General features: G+C 41.5%; 1 protein-coding gene across 2 annotated transcripts in view; it reads left to right on the forward strand.

The window, feature by feature from the left end:
- kiaa0586 (KIAA0586 ortholog) overlaps nucleotides 1–16,886 on the forward strand; it is a 121,694-nt gene that overhangs the window by 95,008 nt on the left and 9,800 nt on the right. Inside the window, exon 31 of one of the 2 annotated variants that reach the window (XM_072689366.1) lies at nucleotides 5,598–5,671. The exons of the other annotated variant lie outside the window; for it this stretch is intronic. Coding sequence (XP_072545467.1) covers nucleotides 5,598–5,611 — 14 coding nt within the window. The 3' untranslated portion in view covers nucleotides 5,612–5,671. Of the gene's footprint in view, nucleotides 1–5,597; nucleotides 5,672–16,886 lie in introns of those variants that run through there. 2 annotated transcript variants of the gene reach the window in all.

The following is a 16,886-nucleotide window of genomic DNA, read 5'->3' on the forward strand; positions in this document are numbered from 1 at the left end:
TACTTTAAGTTGCACCAATTTCTGCTGACACAGTTGTAAAAATGCAGATAAACATTAACCTATTGGTGCCATATTTAATGTCAGTCATGGGATAGAGGGTTGTAAAGCCCCCCGGCATTTAACTCTAGAGCAGTGGAACTGTGTTTTCTGGAATGATGGGCTTCTATCCAACATCCTGACCTCACTAACGCTCTTTTTGCTGAATACAATGAAACCCTAACAGCAATGCTCGAACATCTGGTAGAGAGTCTTGCTTGGACAGTGGACAGTTACTTCAACAAAAGCAGGATAAACTCTCTTTTCGGAAGACACAAGGAATGAGCAGGTGTCCAAATACTTTTGAATAGCAGTTAGAGGACGTCAGAGGACAAACAAAATCACAGCTGCATCAGTGTGAAATCAGACGATTTCTTATTCATTAAAATATGCCTGTATCGGATTGGGACATCCCTACTAAAAAGTACAATAATAGAGCAGCCAAAATTCATGAAGTCTTTAGATTGGAAATGGTCTAATGACCTGAGTCCCCTGCACACAACACTCAGTTTTTCATGCCATGCACTGCTGTGCGTGGGTGACATAATTAGAGTAGAACTGCAGAGAGTCCAAAAAAAGAACAGAAGGCCAACTATGTTATCATTGCTAGCTTCTAATGAGTGCTGAGTGCTGCTACACCTAGAGCTACAGAAGCAACACACACCATACTGTTCATTTTCAGGGGCGACGTGCTGCACATCCGGTCACAATGTGACCATGCATTTGGATGTTTTATCATAATTGTATGCTTTATCATAATCTTATAATATCAAACACCTTCGCATGCTTTAGTCCATATCATGCAGCCTTAGTGCTGAATGCTGGCCTTAGCTATAAGCAGTTAAGCATTTAGCATAATCTGTTCATTTGATCCATGTTTGCAGTCCTCCAGCACAAATGCGGCTGGCTCCCCTGCATCCACAGGCTGGACTGAGCTGTTGACAATGTTGGCACATGTTTGTCAGCGCTGCCTGGAACCCCAGTGCTCTGTGACCAGGCTGTAGACAGGACGAGACAAAGCCTGGAGTTAAGACCAGGATTCTGCTCTGTTTTCCTATTACAGCAGGAAGTAAAGGGACAATAATTAAATCCACCGAAACAACAAACCAAACCAAAGCAAAGCTTGGCTCAGTCTTTGTCGCTTTAGTCGGTAACTGGCCAACACCCACCCGTCCCCCTCCCCCTGCCAGCTCCAGCGTTTGGGCTGAAATTCATGGTCCAAATGCTCTGAAACAACACACAGAATAAACAAGGCCAGACAAAACCCTGTCTCCATTTTTTCATCCAGTTAGAGCCTCACTTTGCCTTTCACCCTGAGTATTATGTCACAGAAAAGAGTTCGGAAGCTGCTTTCATTCGTGACATGAATTGACTTCTCTTTTAGTAGTTACGGCCCCAGAAAGCTGCTCGCTGTCATAGCCAGAGGAGCGTGCCCAGCGCAGGCCTTTCAGTCAAGAAAGCAGAGAAAATGGCAGGAGAGGTCGTCTCAGTCTAAACACAACAGAGGGAGAACTCAGGCTTATCCGGAATTACTGATGATTATGGGTGTTCAGCTGTTTTCTTTACTCTGTTTTGGGCCAAAGCTGTAGGCCTGTAGGTATATGATAACAGAAGAAAAAAGGCGGGAACAGCCAATACTTCATTCTCATGCTTTTCTTTTTAGTTTTACTCTGTATATGTGACCTGCATATAATGCAGCATTTTTGTATTTTTTTATTTGATATGCTGAACTTACACTAAAATGACGTGCCAGATCATTTCAAGTAGTGTTTTGTTGCCGTGACTCACCTGCACAAACAAAACAGCCTCTTCTGCAACACAGCAGTTGTTCACTAAACCTTACTGTGTCCAAACCTTCTGTCCACAGACCTTAAGCATCACAAATAACATTTTTAACTGCATATTCTGAATTTATTTAGTATTTATTGATCTGTTTTACCAATATATTTATTTGAGGACTGGATTACCATTTGGTGAGGATGCCCTGACCAGCAAGGCTGCCCTACCAAGCCAATTTCATAAACTGAGCAAGCTACATACAGAAGGACAGAATTTGTAATGCCTTCATTAAATCCACCCAATGTAATCCAAAGTGTAAATTTATAACACTTGCAGTCCAAATATTGGAGATCATGCTTTGAAGTCCTTACTCTTGGAGCTTTTATAGGAAAATCTGCACCTTCACAAGGAATTATTGTAAGTTTTTTGATAGAAGATTATAAGAGTATTAGAGAAAGAGAGAGAGCAAGGTTTGAAATGTTGTCCAAACCCAATGGGACCTTTTGGGCATTTGGTCGTTTTCACATCTGACATTCCAAGGTTCATGTTTTTGTTACATTGTATACATTTGATCCAATTTAGCGATCATACTAAAGAACTGTGCATGATACACCTACATCCCACCGCCATCACCTAAATGGGCTGTGTCTCCCTTTACTTGACTTAGGTTTGCAGAGGGTCATGTGTCTGTTGTCAATGTGGCATGTGGCCTTTTCTGGAAAAACAATTGCTGAACAGATTCATTATACTGCTATACTGCATTACTACCAGCAGCAACAACTTTACACACAGTTCTTGAGAATAGTTCCAGTCTATCAAATGAACAGGCTCTTTTTGATGGCTTAATGAGCGACGATAGCTTGCCTTAATTTCCTGTTGGTATGAAAGTCTGAACCATCCAAAAGTGTTTTCATACTGCAAACGAACCAAACTATAGTTCAGATTAAAAATGTGGTCAAAAATGTGTTCTTTGGTCTAGAATGTGATCTAAGGCATCTTTAGTAGTCATGTCAGGTTGAGTTAGGCTCAAGATTTCAAGATTTCCTGCATGTAGTTTTGCTCTTTACTTTATTCCTTCTCCTTCATTTTATCACTTTAAACAATGACTGGTGGTGTTAGTCACTGGTGTTGATGGCAGCCAGTGAGGCCAGCATGAGACCATGTTGTACAGAAAGTGATGTTTAGACACATTTGTTGAAGTGGGATTTAAACTTTTAACATCTGAAAAATACCATTTTGTTTATCGATGAGCTGATGATGGATGTCATTGTTGCTACAAGGTAACCTAACAGATGTTGTCATGATATCATTGATGTCTGGTTGATGGTCAAGTTTTGTCAGACTAAATTTTGTTACTCTGTCATTGGTCTGATATTCAAAACAGGGTCCTGTAGTTTGGTTTAAATGTTAAAACGGGAAGAATTAAATATTATAGTTTAAATAAAAGCCAGTATTATCACATATAATGCTTTTTTGTATTGCTGGCCATTCCCTTAGTAAACATGTACTGAATAAAATGTTTTGTTTTTTATGGAAAATACTGCATTTAATTATTGGCTGTATAATACAAGAAAATACAACTAATTTGCCTAGAAATTGACAACAATACAGAGAGAGAAGAAACAAGAGCACAACTGAGTCCCTCAGTGCAGGGCAGTGCAGTGGAAGCAGAGAGCAAAAACTAAACTGTGTTTGTCATTCTGTCTCTATCATGGTCCAGAACTGTCTGCTGCACAAATCGTTAACTCCTTAAATGCTTGTTTTGACAGAATGGGAAGATCCTGAAAGAAGTGTGTGTGTGTGTGTGTGTGTGTGTGTGTGTGTTTGTGTGTGTATTTATGTGTCATGAATAATGTGGATGAAGCGTTGGTCTCTGTAGCAGCATGGTGAGTCACTGTCCGGAGGTGATTGACGGAGGCATGGCTGGCCAAGTTCTTGTTTATTGTCACGCTCTGTTGCCTTTTCCCCTCTGTCTGAGCCTCACATACTGCAGAGTGATTTCACACTACACTTAAGGCTTTTAGGCCAGCAGCAACACTCTGGCCATAGCATGACCTTGAGAAAGTGTAGCCAGCGGGCCACTCCAAACTCTTCAGAAGGCCTGTAAAGTTGTGAATGCTGTTCAGTGACAGCTGTTGTGCAATGTGTGCGTAAGCTTCTGAGGAATGCATCTCTAATTGAGAGCTTAGCAAATGTAATTTAACAACACACTTATTTGACTAAATGTGTTTTTATGAGGTACAAATGCACACACTGTTTTCTCAAGACCCACTGTATGGACCTTAGCTCTCTAGTTTGGGAACAGTAGGATTGTTTAAATCAAGTGACCCTCATTTTACCAGCAAATGCAGATTATGTATTTTAGAAAAGACCATCCATCTATATATACACTGTATGTACAACATCCATACATACTATATGGCCAAAAATATGTTCCACCCTTCCTATTTATTGGGGTAAAAAAAAAAGGCCTGTTCCTTTTTTCATCCCTCTTAACAGATCTCCAAACTGCCACTGGAAGAAACATCAACACGAGGATAGTGTTCCAATAGCTTCATGAAATGGGTTTTCATGGCTGAGCAACTGTACACAAGCATAAGACCTCTATATACACAATGCCAAGCAGGTTCGTCCAGCAGGCGACAGCCACATAGTGATGTGTGATTCAGCACTCAAGAGAAATAGTTTCCAGTGCTAAAGAGCCCAGCATTTACGTGTTTAACACGATGGAGTCTTGTAAAGCATGCCACTGCTGGGTTCTGGAGCAGTGGAAACTATTTCCCTGGGGTGCTGAATCATGCTTCACTCTCTGGCAGTCAGTGATGGACAAACATTGTTTTGGTGGTGCTGCCTACCTGACTGCATAAATGATTACATTTGGGGTGGAGGAGGAATAATTGTTTGGGGCTGTTTTTCTGGGGTTCAATTTTTTTGTTCCAGTGAAGGGTATTGTTAATGATACACACATTATATGTTAGACAGTTATATGCTTCCAACTTCGAGGCAACAGAAGACCCTTTCTTGTTCTAGCATGATTGCACCCTTTTGCCCAAAACAAGGTCTAAAAACACATGATTTGACTAATTTTGTGTAGAGGAACATCATATGAGGAAGTCCTGTGAACATAGAATTTGTGAAATCATGCACTGATGTTGGACAATATGTTGGCTCACAATCTGTTTTGACTGATTGGGCACAAATTCCCCACAGACGCACTGAAAAATCTCGTGGAAAGCTTTCACATAAGAATGGTGCTTCTTATCTTCTTATAGCTGCATAGGAGGCTCATGGTTTTAGAATGGGATGTGTATCATATAAGTGTGATGGTCAGGTGTCCACATACTTTTGTCCATTTAGTCTGCGTATATATTTATTTCAAGACCATTTGCTCTAGACTGGAATCAAAGTTAGGTTATCAGAGGGGACATTCAGTCTGGGTTTTTGTGGTTGTGGAATCTGTGTGAATAGGTCAGGTTCAGTAAACCAGTACTCTGTGTTCATGGCCGCAGTTGCAGAATATGCCAGGTTTAGGTTTTAACAAGAAAGTGTATCATGGAACAATGTTTTTTAACCCTGACTCTGACTGATGCATGGAAAAGCTATGATACATTGACCCATGTATCAAAGATTTTTCAACACTAAGCAAGAATGGACTTGATTGGAATTGGTGTCTTGTGTTAATGTATGTGTTATATTTTAGCTTTGACATTTAGCTGGTAGCTGTCTGAGCTGTTTTCAGCTGTGATGATATTAATGGCCCCTGTGTGGTCATCTGCTGTAAGATGAGGATCCATGAGAAGCTGATGTCAGCCCGCCCAGCTGTACCACCGCGTCTATATCTGAACAGCTGCAGAAGGCTCCTGGTGAGAGCATGCAAACTCAAGGCATCAGGCACGCTAAAGGCTCTTCCAGAGCACACATATCATTTTATTGTGTCTTTTAGGAATCCAGGACGTTTGAAGTTTTCTGTGCACAGTCCTCTGAGACTTTGAGGCAGTTAGCAGTGGCACCAACTGGCCTAGAGACTCCAAACAGCTTAACGTCTTAAGCGCAACCAGGGAAAATGGCAGAACATGTTCTGTCACTTGTGATATACTGTTATTTGCGAAGTCTTTATTTCCTCATTTGCCACAGTTAACAAGTTTACAGTGTTATAACTCTGTCAAACTCTTGCATCTCAGTACTCTGTACCAACCATCAGGAGTAAGACTGCATGTGGCATCTGGAGCCTTCACTGTAACTATCAGCAGTGCAGCATGGATGAGTGGTGCATAGAAGAGAATGAGTCCGTAGAAGAGAGGAGAGAATGAGACACACAGTTAGATTTGAATCAGTGTTGTTAAACCTAATGAGAGATACATTAGAGCAGCTGTGAATATTAAAATATGCAACTTTATTTGTAGCATAGTATCGCAGTGCTCTACTATGGCACTAAAAACACATGATACCAGGTGATGTATAGATATCAAAACACTTATTTTTCTTCGAACACCAAACTATTTTTTAATTCAGTCTTTTCCGTCAATACAACATGCTTTAAATATTAAATTAATCCATTAAGAAGCTATATATTGTGAATATTGTAGTCTTCATACTCTCATTTTTAATTTTTGGAATTATCTTTTAAGAGCCTCATAAACAACTAATTAAAGATTAAATAATAATTAAATAATTAAATAAATATGTAGGCAAAACACAATATTAGCCTGGTACACACACATTTAAATAAAGAATCCAGTATAATGAAAGTTACAGTATTAAATTGGGTACCATGCTGTACAGTTGTAAAAGTACTTTTGCCACATTATACAACTCTAGTATTAACTGAAGGGGACTGAACATGTGGCTTCCTTAAATCCTTAAAAAAGTGAATGGTTAAAAAAAAAAGCCTGACTGACTACTATTAGAAGTGAGAGAGAAAGCTGCTGGATATAGAGATATAGAGTGCTTCATTGAATAAGTAGTGTAGGGAATGCTTACTACAATGCTTCAATACTGAAATCCCACACGTATCACTTTTAACTGCTGTACGCATAGACTCCACAGTGATGATTTGTGTTTGTTTAGTCACGTGAGCGCCTTAATTCTTCAAAACACCACAGAACTCTAAACAAGGAATGTCTATGATTGGTAAAGGTGTTCAAGCCTGATTTAATTAAAATACTTATTACAGCCTTCTGCCATATCAAGATTACACAGGCCAGTATTTCAGTTACAATTATAGACCATATAATACTGTACCCCTGCATATTTTGTAATCCGAAGGATGGACATTTGATCCAATATTGTATTAATCAGAGGAAGGAGACAGATCTGCATCTCTCATCCTGTTCAGCCTCAGATTGTCTGCAGAGATAAGGCCCCTACACAGACGGACATATGGAGAGGAGGAGGGAAAGAGGAACGTCCTCTGAAACTGAACTGGGTTTCGGAGCGTGTCCGGCAGCTCAGATAGCCTTCACCTCTTCACCTCGAGTCTTCCTCTGCCACGCGGTCTCTCTCAAGAGAGAGATGGGAGAATCATCCCCAGAGCGGAGGGCTTTGATGTGCCGAAGCAGGCTGGCCCGCTAAAGCTGCGCAGCAGAAGGGCCTGGCTCTGCTTTCACAGGTGGACGAGCAGGGCTTTAATGGAAGCTCTCCTGTTTCAGGCAGCCCAGGGTTGGGGAGGTTGTACCCTGAGCTGTGTTTGAAGTGTTTTGAAGAATAGAGTCCTCCTGTCTGCGTATGCTGACAGATGTGCGTCATGCTCCATAACAGCGCAGTATGGGCTGGGGCTGAGTCGCTGAAGAGAAAATTGTTGAAATATAGAGATTAAATAATTGCAGCCTGACTTTCGGAGTCTGTTATTGACCAATATGCATCTGCCATCTCCTCCAAGTCTGCAGATCCACCACAAATTCAGGGCTAAAGTGCTGTCAGTCTGTGTTGGCTAGTGGAATTATATAAGTATATGATGTAAACATGGATTGACATGAAACTAAATAAATGTGGGTAACATTTTAGTGTAGGGTAAGACCCACTTCTTAAGCATAAGGCTACATGACACCTTCATTAGCATATGGCTACCATAGGGCTAGGTCAGCATAAAGCTACATAACACCTACAAAAGCATACAGCTATGTGACACCTCCATTAGCATAAGGCTATGTAACACTTACATAAGCATAATGCTACATAATGCCATTATTAGCATAGGTCTACACAACATCTACAATAGCACAATGCTACATAGCAACTACATTAGCATAAAGCTACATTATTTTTAGCAAAAGGCTACATGACACCTAAATTAGCTTACGGCTGCAGAACACCTACATTAACATAAGGCTACACAACACCTACATTAGCATAAGGCTATGTGACACCTACATAAGAATATTTCTACATAACGCCTACATTAGCATAAGGCTACATCATCTTTAGCATAAGGCTGCATAACACCTAAATTAGCATACGGCTATGTGACACCTCCATTAGCATAAGGCTATGTAACACTTACATAAGCATAATGCTATATAATGCCATTATTAGCATAGGTCTACACAGCATCTACAATAGCATAAGGCTACATTATCTTTAGCATAAGGCTACATGACACCTAAATTTGCATAAGGCTACAGAACACCTACATTAACATAAGGCTACACAACACCTACATTGGCATAAGGCTATGTGGCACCTACATAAGCATATTTCTACATAACGCCTACATTAGTATAAGTCTACAAAACACCAACAAAAGCATAAGGCTATGTGATACCTACATAATCATAAGGCTCCATAACACCTACATTAGCATAAGGCTTATGTGCCACCTCCAAAAATTAGCCTTTATGGTAAATTGTGTGGAATAAGCCTTTAGTAAATGTTTATGTAGGTTTATGTCAGATGTGAAAGGATAATGCAGGTGTCATGTACTCTTATGAATGGCACTCTACAGTTCTGCGTTCACATTAAACACAGTGCTTCAGTTGTACTGACTGCAGTAAATGTGTATACACAGCTAATGTTCAGCTCAGTCACAATCATCCTCCTGATTTATTGGAGGAGGAGGATCCTCTGAGAGAATCACTGTTGGCCCTCAGTGATGTTGGCTCAAAGCGGTTGTGCAGGATTGGTTTGTGCCATATGCTGCTGTAATTGGTTTGTTCCTCTGTTCAGGCAGACTTAAGGTTTTAGGGTGAGTGGTGTGTGAGCGAGGTGTGTTTGTGACCTTAAGGAGTGAGACGTCCTCTCAGTTAAAGCACTGCTGTGTTTGTCTTTTGTCCTGAACAGCCCTGTTTCTCTCATTCTCTCTCTCCCCATCTGGTTTCTATCAGAGCTGCTCTCACCGCCAGCTAAAATTCCCCCATCGAGAGCTTGCTCAACCTCTCTCTTACTTTCCTCTCCCTTCCTCTTTCTCTCTCTCTCTTTCTTTGTTACTTTCTCTACTTTCTCACCATCTCTGTCTCTCAGCTATCTGTCTCTCACTTTCCTCTCTCACTTTGATCACTCTAATTTTCTAATTCTCACTCTCCTATCTCTTTCCCTCTTTTCTGTCTCTCATGCTGTCTGTTTCTCTCACTCTATTACTCCCTCTCCCCCCCCTCTCTCTCTCTCTCTCTGTTCTTCTGTTTTTGTGTATCTCTCTCATCCTTCTCTTCTCTCTCTTTCTTGCACTCTCACTTGCACCCAATTTCTCTCTTTTTCTCTCTCTAGCATACACCCTGTCTCTTCAACACACATTATCTCTATTATCTTTCTCTCACTCTCCCTCTCTCTCTCACGCACACCCCCTTCCTCGTAGCGTGGAACAGGCTGTGGCACCCTATCAAAGCTCTGGCTCTGGTCTGATTCCCCACAATTCAGAGCAGCATATTGAATCCATCATGGCTGTCACATGTGCCCAGTTCTCCAGCAGTGCCTGAGGAGCACAGGATACCAGCCAAGCCCCACCACTACCGTCACTGTCCTGACTAGCTGCTTTGTTTGGTCACAGCTCTTTGTTAGGACCTGATGGATGTGAACATTTTACCACCGGTGCTGCTGATGAAATATCATAAAACCCATTAAATCCTTAGCGCCCTATAGTTTGGCGGCTGTTCAAAATAGCCTGGCAGTGCTGAATGTGGTTTTTGACGCTGATGCTGATCCTGATCCAGGAAACTGTAATACCAGCAATATTTCAGATCACCTGTCTCTCTCTCTCGTTCTCTCTGCTGAGAAATCTCCACTCCACCTGTCTGTCCAGCATAAGCAACTATTTAACATTCACAATATTTATGATCAGCTTCCAAAGAATATGAATGTCCATTGGCTGCCTGTACATTCAGCCCCCCTCTTCCCATCCACCATCTGAAGGCACCTTGTTATTAGATTAACAGAGAATTTTGATGGACATCAGTGGGAATTTAATCGTGGACAATTAAATAGCTTTTGAGTGATTCGCTCCTGCCCAGAGTTCATACAGTACAGCGTCTGGCTCACAATTACATTTGGCTGCTTATGAGGGCTGAAATTAAATTACTGGTTGTTGATGAATCAGTCATCGGCTGATAGAGATCGGGTGAGTCTAATGAGTCTGCTATAGCGCATTCTTCCTGCTAATCACTGGCTTTCTCTGTTGCTGCATGTTGTTCTTGTGGTCTGCTTGCATTGTAAATGTAACTTTCCACTTCTGATGCTTAAGAAGGAATGTCCACACTCCACTTCCACTGTAAATGATGAACAGTTGTGCTTCTCCATAGTTTGGCTGGCGCTCCTGTCTATTCATGCATTTACAACGAGACACACATTCCTTAGGCTACAGACGAGCCCCCCCCCCCGCACTAAATTTAGAGGCAAGTGTCTGTCTGACCGTGAGCGATTCTGTTCTGAGGACTGTGCTGGCACCTGCCAGAGTGTACCTGGCTCTGAAGGTTTGCTGCTTCTCTTCTTACCAGTCGTGTTCCAAGTTTAGAAATGGCTCCAATACAGCTTATCCTACTCCTACAACTGTGAATGCTGAAAGCTGTTTCCTCACTAATCGCTGCACAAAAGAAGTGTGTGCCAAATCAGGGCAGATAGCTTTGCATTGCATATTGCAGTGTGATGAGTATTAATCTCTGATTTGCCTCTCTCCCACTCCCCTCCAGAGCTGGTAATTACAGCCCCTCAGACAGATGCAGTCGTGTTCACAGATGGCTGAGATGCTGGGCACTTTGCCCACGGGTACTCCCTGTCCCTCTCCCTTTTCCTCTCCTCACTGATTGCAGCTCACACACTCCCAGAGGGACATCACCCCTTCATACCTGAGCTACGCTCACTACAGGAACTCTATACTGAATGTTATAGATAGGAACAGCATAGATAATTAAAAAGCTACTCCTTACTCTGGTATGGATATTATTTCAAGTATCAGCACAGCATACAATGGTATGCCTCCTATTTTGTGCTATCATTTGATATTTCTTTATATAATCTTGTGACATTTCAAAGCTGTGCTCCAGTTAGTTTTTTTTTTAGTTAAGCTGTTTTGAACTGAGCTGAATGTGTATATATATTTTACACATGTTCTATTTTGGAGAAGTTGGAGAGTTTTTTTGTCTCAGACCTTCTACATTTCACAATAAAGAAAATCAGTATTTCATTAGTAAATGTAATTTGCAAGTTTTCGAAGTACGCTCAGTAGAGTGTAAGTGCACACTGGCATGCAGTATTTGAAGCTAAATCATTAGTTAAAAATGGATTAAAGCAGCACTATGTAGAATTGTTTTTTTGTTCTCCTGGGCTCCCCCTACAGCCCAGAAGTGTAATTCCTGCTTTGAACCACCACTAAAGGATGGGCTTTTCTGGACAAGCTGAAAAGATTTGACACTTCATGACTTCATATAGCTTGGATTAGGCAGCGCTATGCAGTTCTCGTGAGTTTTTTTTCAAGCCCGCTTCATCAAAGTTGCCGAGCCTGGAGAAGCCACGATAAGGACGCTGTTCTCCTTTTTACAGTTCATTGGAGCATCACAATGATTTTGAAGCATTTATTTCAGGGTGAAATAAATTTAAAATCTGAAAATGCTTTTTTTTTTTTTTTTTTTTTACAGGCCCTTAAGCTTTTTCATGGTCTGTTTTAAGATATGGAAAAATATGTTATGGCTCCTTCTTGACTCTTATATATAGACTTAATAATCTTGAAATAATCATTTTCTTTATGTTTTAAGGAGAAAAAGAGTATTGTTTTTGTTTTGTACAATTTCTGTGTGTGTGTGGGGGGGGGTTTTGTATTAATGATTTCTCGTTTGATCACCAGTGTGGATATGTGTGTTTACTGCACGGATCTGTGTCCAACACATATGGTGAATTTTGTTGTCTTTTTGTTGTTGTTTTTTGATGTAATTGTAAATATGCTAGCTCTCTGTCTGGTTCCATATAATCTACCATTGCTGTAGTGTGTAGTCCCAACCTTGTACTACATGTAACAATAAGAGAGTAGAGATGGTCACCCTGTCAGTGGGAGGTACAACCCTGCGTGAGAACTCTAACCCTAAGAGAGCACTGCCAACCACACATGAAGGGAGGAACAAGTGAAACATTTCACTTTTTGATTACATTTTAGGATTAAAGTGGCCTAAAGCTGTTTTGCTCATTTTGGGAGGGAAATTGGTGTTTTTCTGTCACAAAACTTTCCATCTGACAAAAATCACTTTGTGATATTTTTCCTCCTCCATTTCCCTCTGCATAGTTAACCCCTTGCTGGGCCTTGGTCATAGCATGCTTTTAGAATGAAATGGCATTTGTGTTTAGCGCTGTCTAGGGGTGAACGGTCATTAGAAATGAATCAGGCTTCTGTGTGGTCCTGCTGATAAGTGTGTTCAAATGCTGCTTTCTTCTAGGTTCCTCTAGTTGTTTGGTCAGATGACTCACAGAAAGAATTATTTAAGACGCTCCTGCGTCCAAATGGAGAGTCATTGTACAAAATACACCCACAGGAGGTTTTTTAAACCCTTGTCTGCAGCACTGGTGGTTTTAAAATGAGCTTCAATTCTAGAGCCCTTGTTCTGGCATTTAGCAGTCTACCTTTAAAGGTTGGTTCCTCTGCACGGGCTGTGACCTCTAGCTGAGAGAGCCATTAAACTAGAGATTGGATGGAGAAGCAGACTTCTTTTAAAGTTGCTTTGTGTCTCATTTCTGGAGCAGATTTGATTTCACAATCATTTCACCTCTGTGATTGACCTGCTTTGAAATTGGTCCATGTGAAGTCTTCCTTTTTTTCCCCCCTCCTCATCCTTTTCTCAGGCATGGTCTCTGAAGGTCCCGTAGGTCCTCCTGGGACAAATAACCCACTTCTCTAAAAATAACCATTAGTCCAGAGCAGTGGGCCATGGGAGCATGCTGTGGCCCTATTTTGGCATGCTTCTCTAAGCCAGCTTCACTTCTGTTAAATGCATCTGTCTTTAAATTTAAAAAAAAAAAAGAAAAAGAGGATGCATGCTGGGTGTTACGGTTGGGAGGTTTTATATTTGAATATCCGGTTACATTCTATAGCTAAAGCTATAGCTCAAAGGCCTCCAGCAGCAGAACTCTGTTCTCCCTCTGTGGGCCAGGTGTGTGCATGAGCATTATAACAGACTCATGTTGCCACTTTCTAACCCTGCTGCTCAGGCTGGGGTTGTTTTGACTGATCCAACAGATGGCTTTGTTATTGCATTATTTCCGCTAAATATCAGTTAGTGAAAAATTGCATGGGGTCATTTTTAATGTCTTTTCCAGTCTGCGTACTGTAAGCAGTATTGCAACATACGTAACTTGTGTGCTGTACAGAAATAGTAAGATTGAAACGACATGGGAGACTGACCCTAGCTGTTTGATGGACTGATACTGGGCTCTTTGCTTTTTAAAGAGCCTTGAGGGGCTTTCCCCCCGATGAAGATGGATAAGATCTCTCTCTCCGCTGTCTCTGACCCTGAGCCACGGCCTGTGTGACCCTCTCCCCTCTCCACTGCTTGACCTCGCTTTACGAGGGCACGGCATGGGCCGCCTGGCCCTCCAACATGGAGTCCTGCTCCTTCATGCATGGCCTGAATTCTCTCATTGCCACTGCTGCCTGTTTACCCCACAGGGGTGTAAAATGTATTGATGCATTGATCTGCAGGTAATGATTCAAACTGCATCAATTTCTGAAAATACGGTCTTGTGATTCTGTAATCTGATTGGCTGAGCTGTGTTTGCAATTGTTACCGTTTATACACACATGACTGCACACATTGTGGACTCTATCTGTGCATTAAGTTATTACAAACATTGCATTGCATTGCTGTTAATGGGACAATCTTTAATGAGTTGCTTGACAACCATGGCCCACTGTTAACAAGCTATGTTGCACGATGAAACCCACAGTACACCCACAGGATTATATGTATGCAGATAGTAGTAGTAGTAATAAATGATGTGTTGATCACTGCTGTGTTCACAATACTGCATCTTCCAAAAGCAACAACATGACCCGAATTATTTTATTTGTTTATTATCATTTTAAAATCTATAAATCTTAAATTCTGATACGATACACTGAATCGTTTCCTAAAGTATCGAAATGAAATCCAACACAGTGATGTCCGAGATTTCCACCCCTGATCCCCATCCACCAGCTCCAGATGAAAGGAGCATTGAGGGACTATGCCCCGTCCTCCCCACCTCATCCCCCTCCCTAACCCTCACTGGATGGGACAGAGCTGGCTTTAGAAGGGAAGGGGTGGATGAAAGCTTGCTTTGGCTGAATGCAAATCCCCCCTTTCCCCCTGCTGCTAGGCTTTTCCACTCACACAGCTGCCCCCCACCAAACCTTCCATCGGTGGACGCTCTACAGGACTAAAGGGACTTTCCATGAGATTCTGGCCCCGAGCCCAACCCTGAGCCCCTCTCGCTCAGCCCCGGCCCAGACCATCTCCTCTCCGGGGCGCAGGGTATGGTCGGCACCCCCCCCCCATCCCAAAGGTCATAACCCCTGACTTTCAATTAGCTCTCCCTGTATTAGTCCACCTCTAGTTTCAGAGGTTGGGCGCTGGTTAAAAAGCAGAGGGGGGTGGCTGCTTTGCAACACAATGCCTCAATCAGCAGCCCATACAGTTTTACCCAACAGTGGTGTAAACAAGCAAGGAGAAAAGGATTAGTTAAGAGATCCATTGATGTCTTTGATTGACTTAATCTGTCTTCCTGGGATAGGAAGTTTGATGGATTTCCAATACTCCAGGGATGACCTCTCCTCTGCCTTACTCTTCCTGCTTTACCATTCCTTCTCCACCCCAGACCTGCTCTTCATCCTGCAGGCTCCTGGTGTCTGAAAAGGAAAGAGCAATGCTTTTGTCTTTAGCCAGAGATTAAAAAAGATGGGGTCAGTTAGTTTAACCATTTGCAAACCTATCCTTGAGAAAGTCCAATATTTACTGTTACCTTCCAATACCTACCTCATGTCATTTAGTTTTCTTCATTAAAGAAAATTAGGTGCACATCAGGTGAACAAATCCATTCAGTTCACAGAATAGTCAAGAACCAGACCTATATCAACTAAATATACAACTTTTTACGCTTTATATAACGCAGTCCTTTTTTGTCTTGATTTGTATTCACACACACACACACACACACACACACACACTTTAAACAGAATAATACTGTAACTACTGGAGTTGTGTTCACTGTTACAGTTGCAGTACAATGTTTGTAATTACATGTTTTTGCCTCATGCAATCACACAATAGTAGTAACAGAAAAACAGCAGTTTATGCAATGTAATTATCATCATGTTAAAACACATGTATAACCACATAAGAGATGATAAGCTATTGAGATACTTTTGTAATGTATCAAAACTACAGTTATTAGTTTTCACTATCATAAATCCATCTGTAAAAGTGACATCACATCAATTATTAAAGACACGTAATATTAAGTGGGACCATATTTTCTGTTTTTAATGTTTTAAGTTTAACACATTGTCTGTGTCCCCTGATATTATAGTAATAATAGTAAGCTACACAAAATTAACAAATATATATACGCAAAAAGCAATCAGGCTGAAAATATTTATTGATCTTATTCCCTTAAAATAAAAAACTACAAAGAAATAATTGTATTGCTTTTTTCTGTTAAAAAGGAATACAGAAATTGGACAGCAGAGTGCTTCTAATTAGTGCTTTGTCTTGCAGATTTTTGAAAATGGATAGTTGTCTCATTGCTTTCGCATGGCTCTTGTGTGTGTGTGTGTGTGTGTGTGTGTGTGTGTGTGTGTGTGTGTGTGTCTGTGTGTGTGTCTGTGTGTGTGTGTGTGTCTGTGTGTGTGTCTGTGTGTGTGTGTGTGTGTTTGTGTGGGTGCATGTGTTGGCGGAGTGTTTGTAAATCAACCAGCAGGCCAGATGTTTACAGCTGAGGAAAGATGAACTCACATAGACCCGTTCACACTTTCACATCTCATTGAATTTTAACTGTAATACTATGGCATGTTTCTACTCACGTTGTAGCCATTGAGAACGTCAATGAAAAAAAAAAATGGAATCAAAGGCCTTTGAGCGGCTCACAGTTGTTCAGATGGCTAGTGCAGTGGTCACTTCCCGTAGAGTGCCTTATCGGTCATTTCTGAAGCTGCCACTGGGTCCTCTGTAGGACTCTTCTGAATCCTTGCAGTCTGCAGTGCCTCACTTTCAGTGCCTGTCATCCTCTTTTCTCTGGTAAACAGCGTGTGCTCCACATTCTCTGCACAGGAAGTTGCTGCTTGAGTTGTGAGGGCTTGTGCCATTGACAGGACAAAACAGTCAGTATGGAGGATTTTTTTTTTTTTGTAGAGCTTTTTGTTCCCCTGGCTGATGTCATGGTTCAGCAGGGGTTTGCTCAGGCGAACACTTCCACCATAAGCAGGCATGACTGAGGGCTGTCTCCTCTCCGGCCACCATTTTACAGTTGAACAGAGGCTGCCTTTTGTTCGCTGAGCTGATTGTGTTCCATGCTTGAAGGATGTTAGAACGCCTCCCGAAACAGTTTTGCTCGCTCGCTCTGTTGTCTCGGTTCTTGTTCTACACGCTGCAAATGTCCAAATGTCGAGTCAAGTGTATTTGTTTACACTG

This window comes from Salminus brasiliensis, chromosome 10 (genome assembly GCF_030463535.1).
Source record: "Salminus brasiliensis chromosome 10, fSalBra1.hap2, whole genome shotgun sequence".
Taxonomy (NCBI): domain Eukaryota; kingdom Metazoa; phylum Chordata; class Actinopteri; order Characiformes; family Bryconidae; genus Salminus; species Salminus brasiliensis.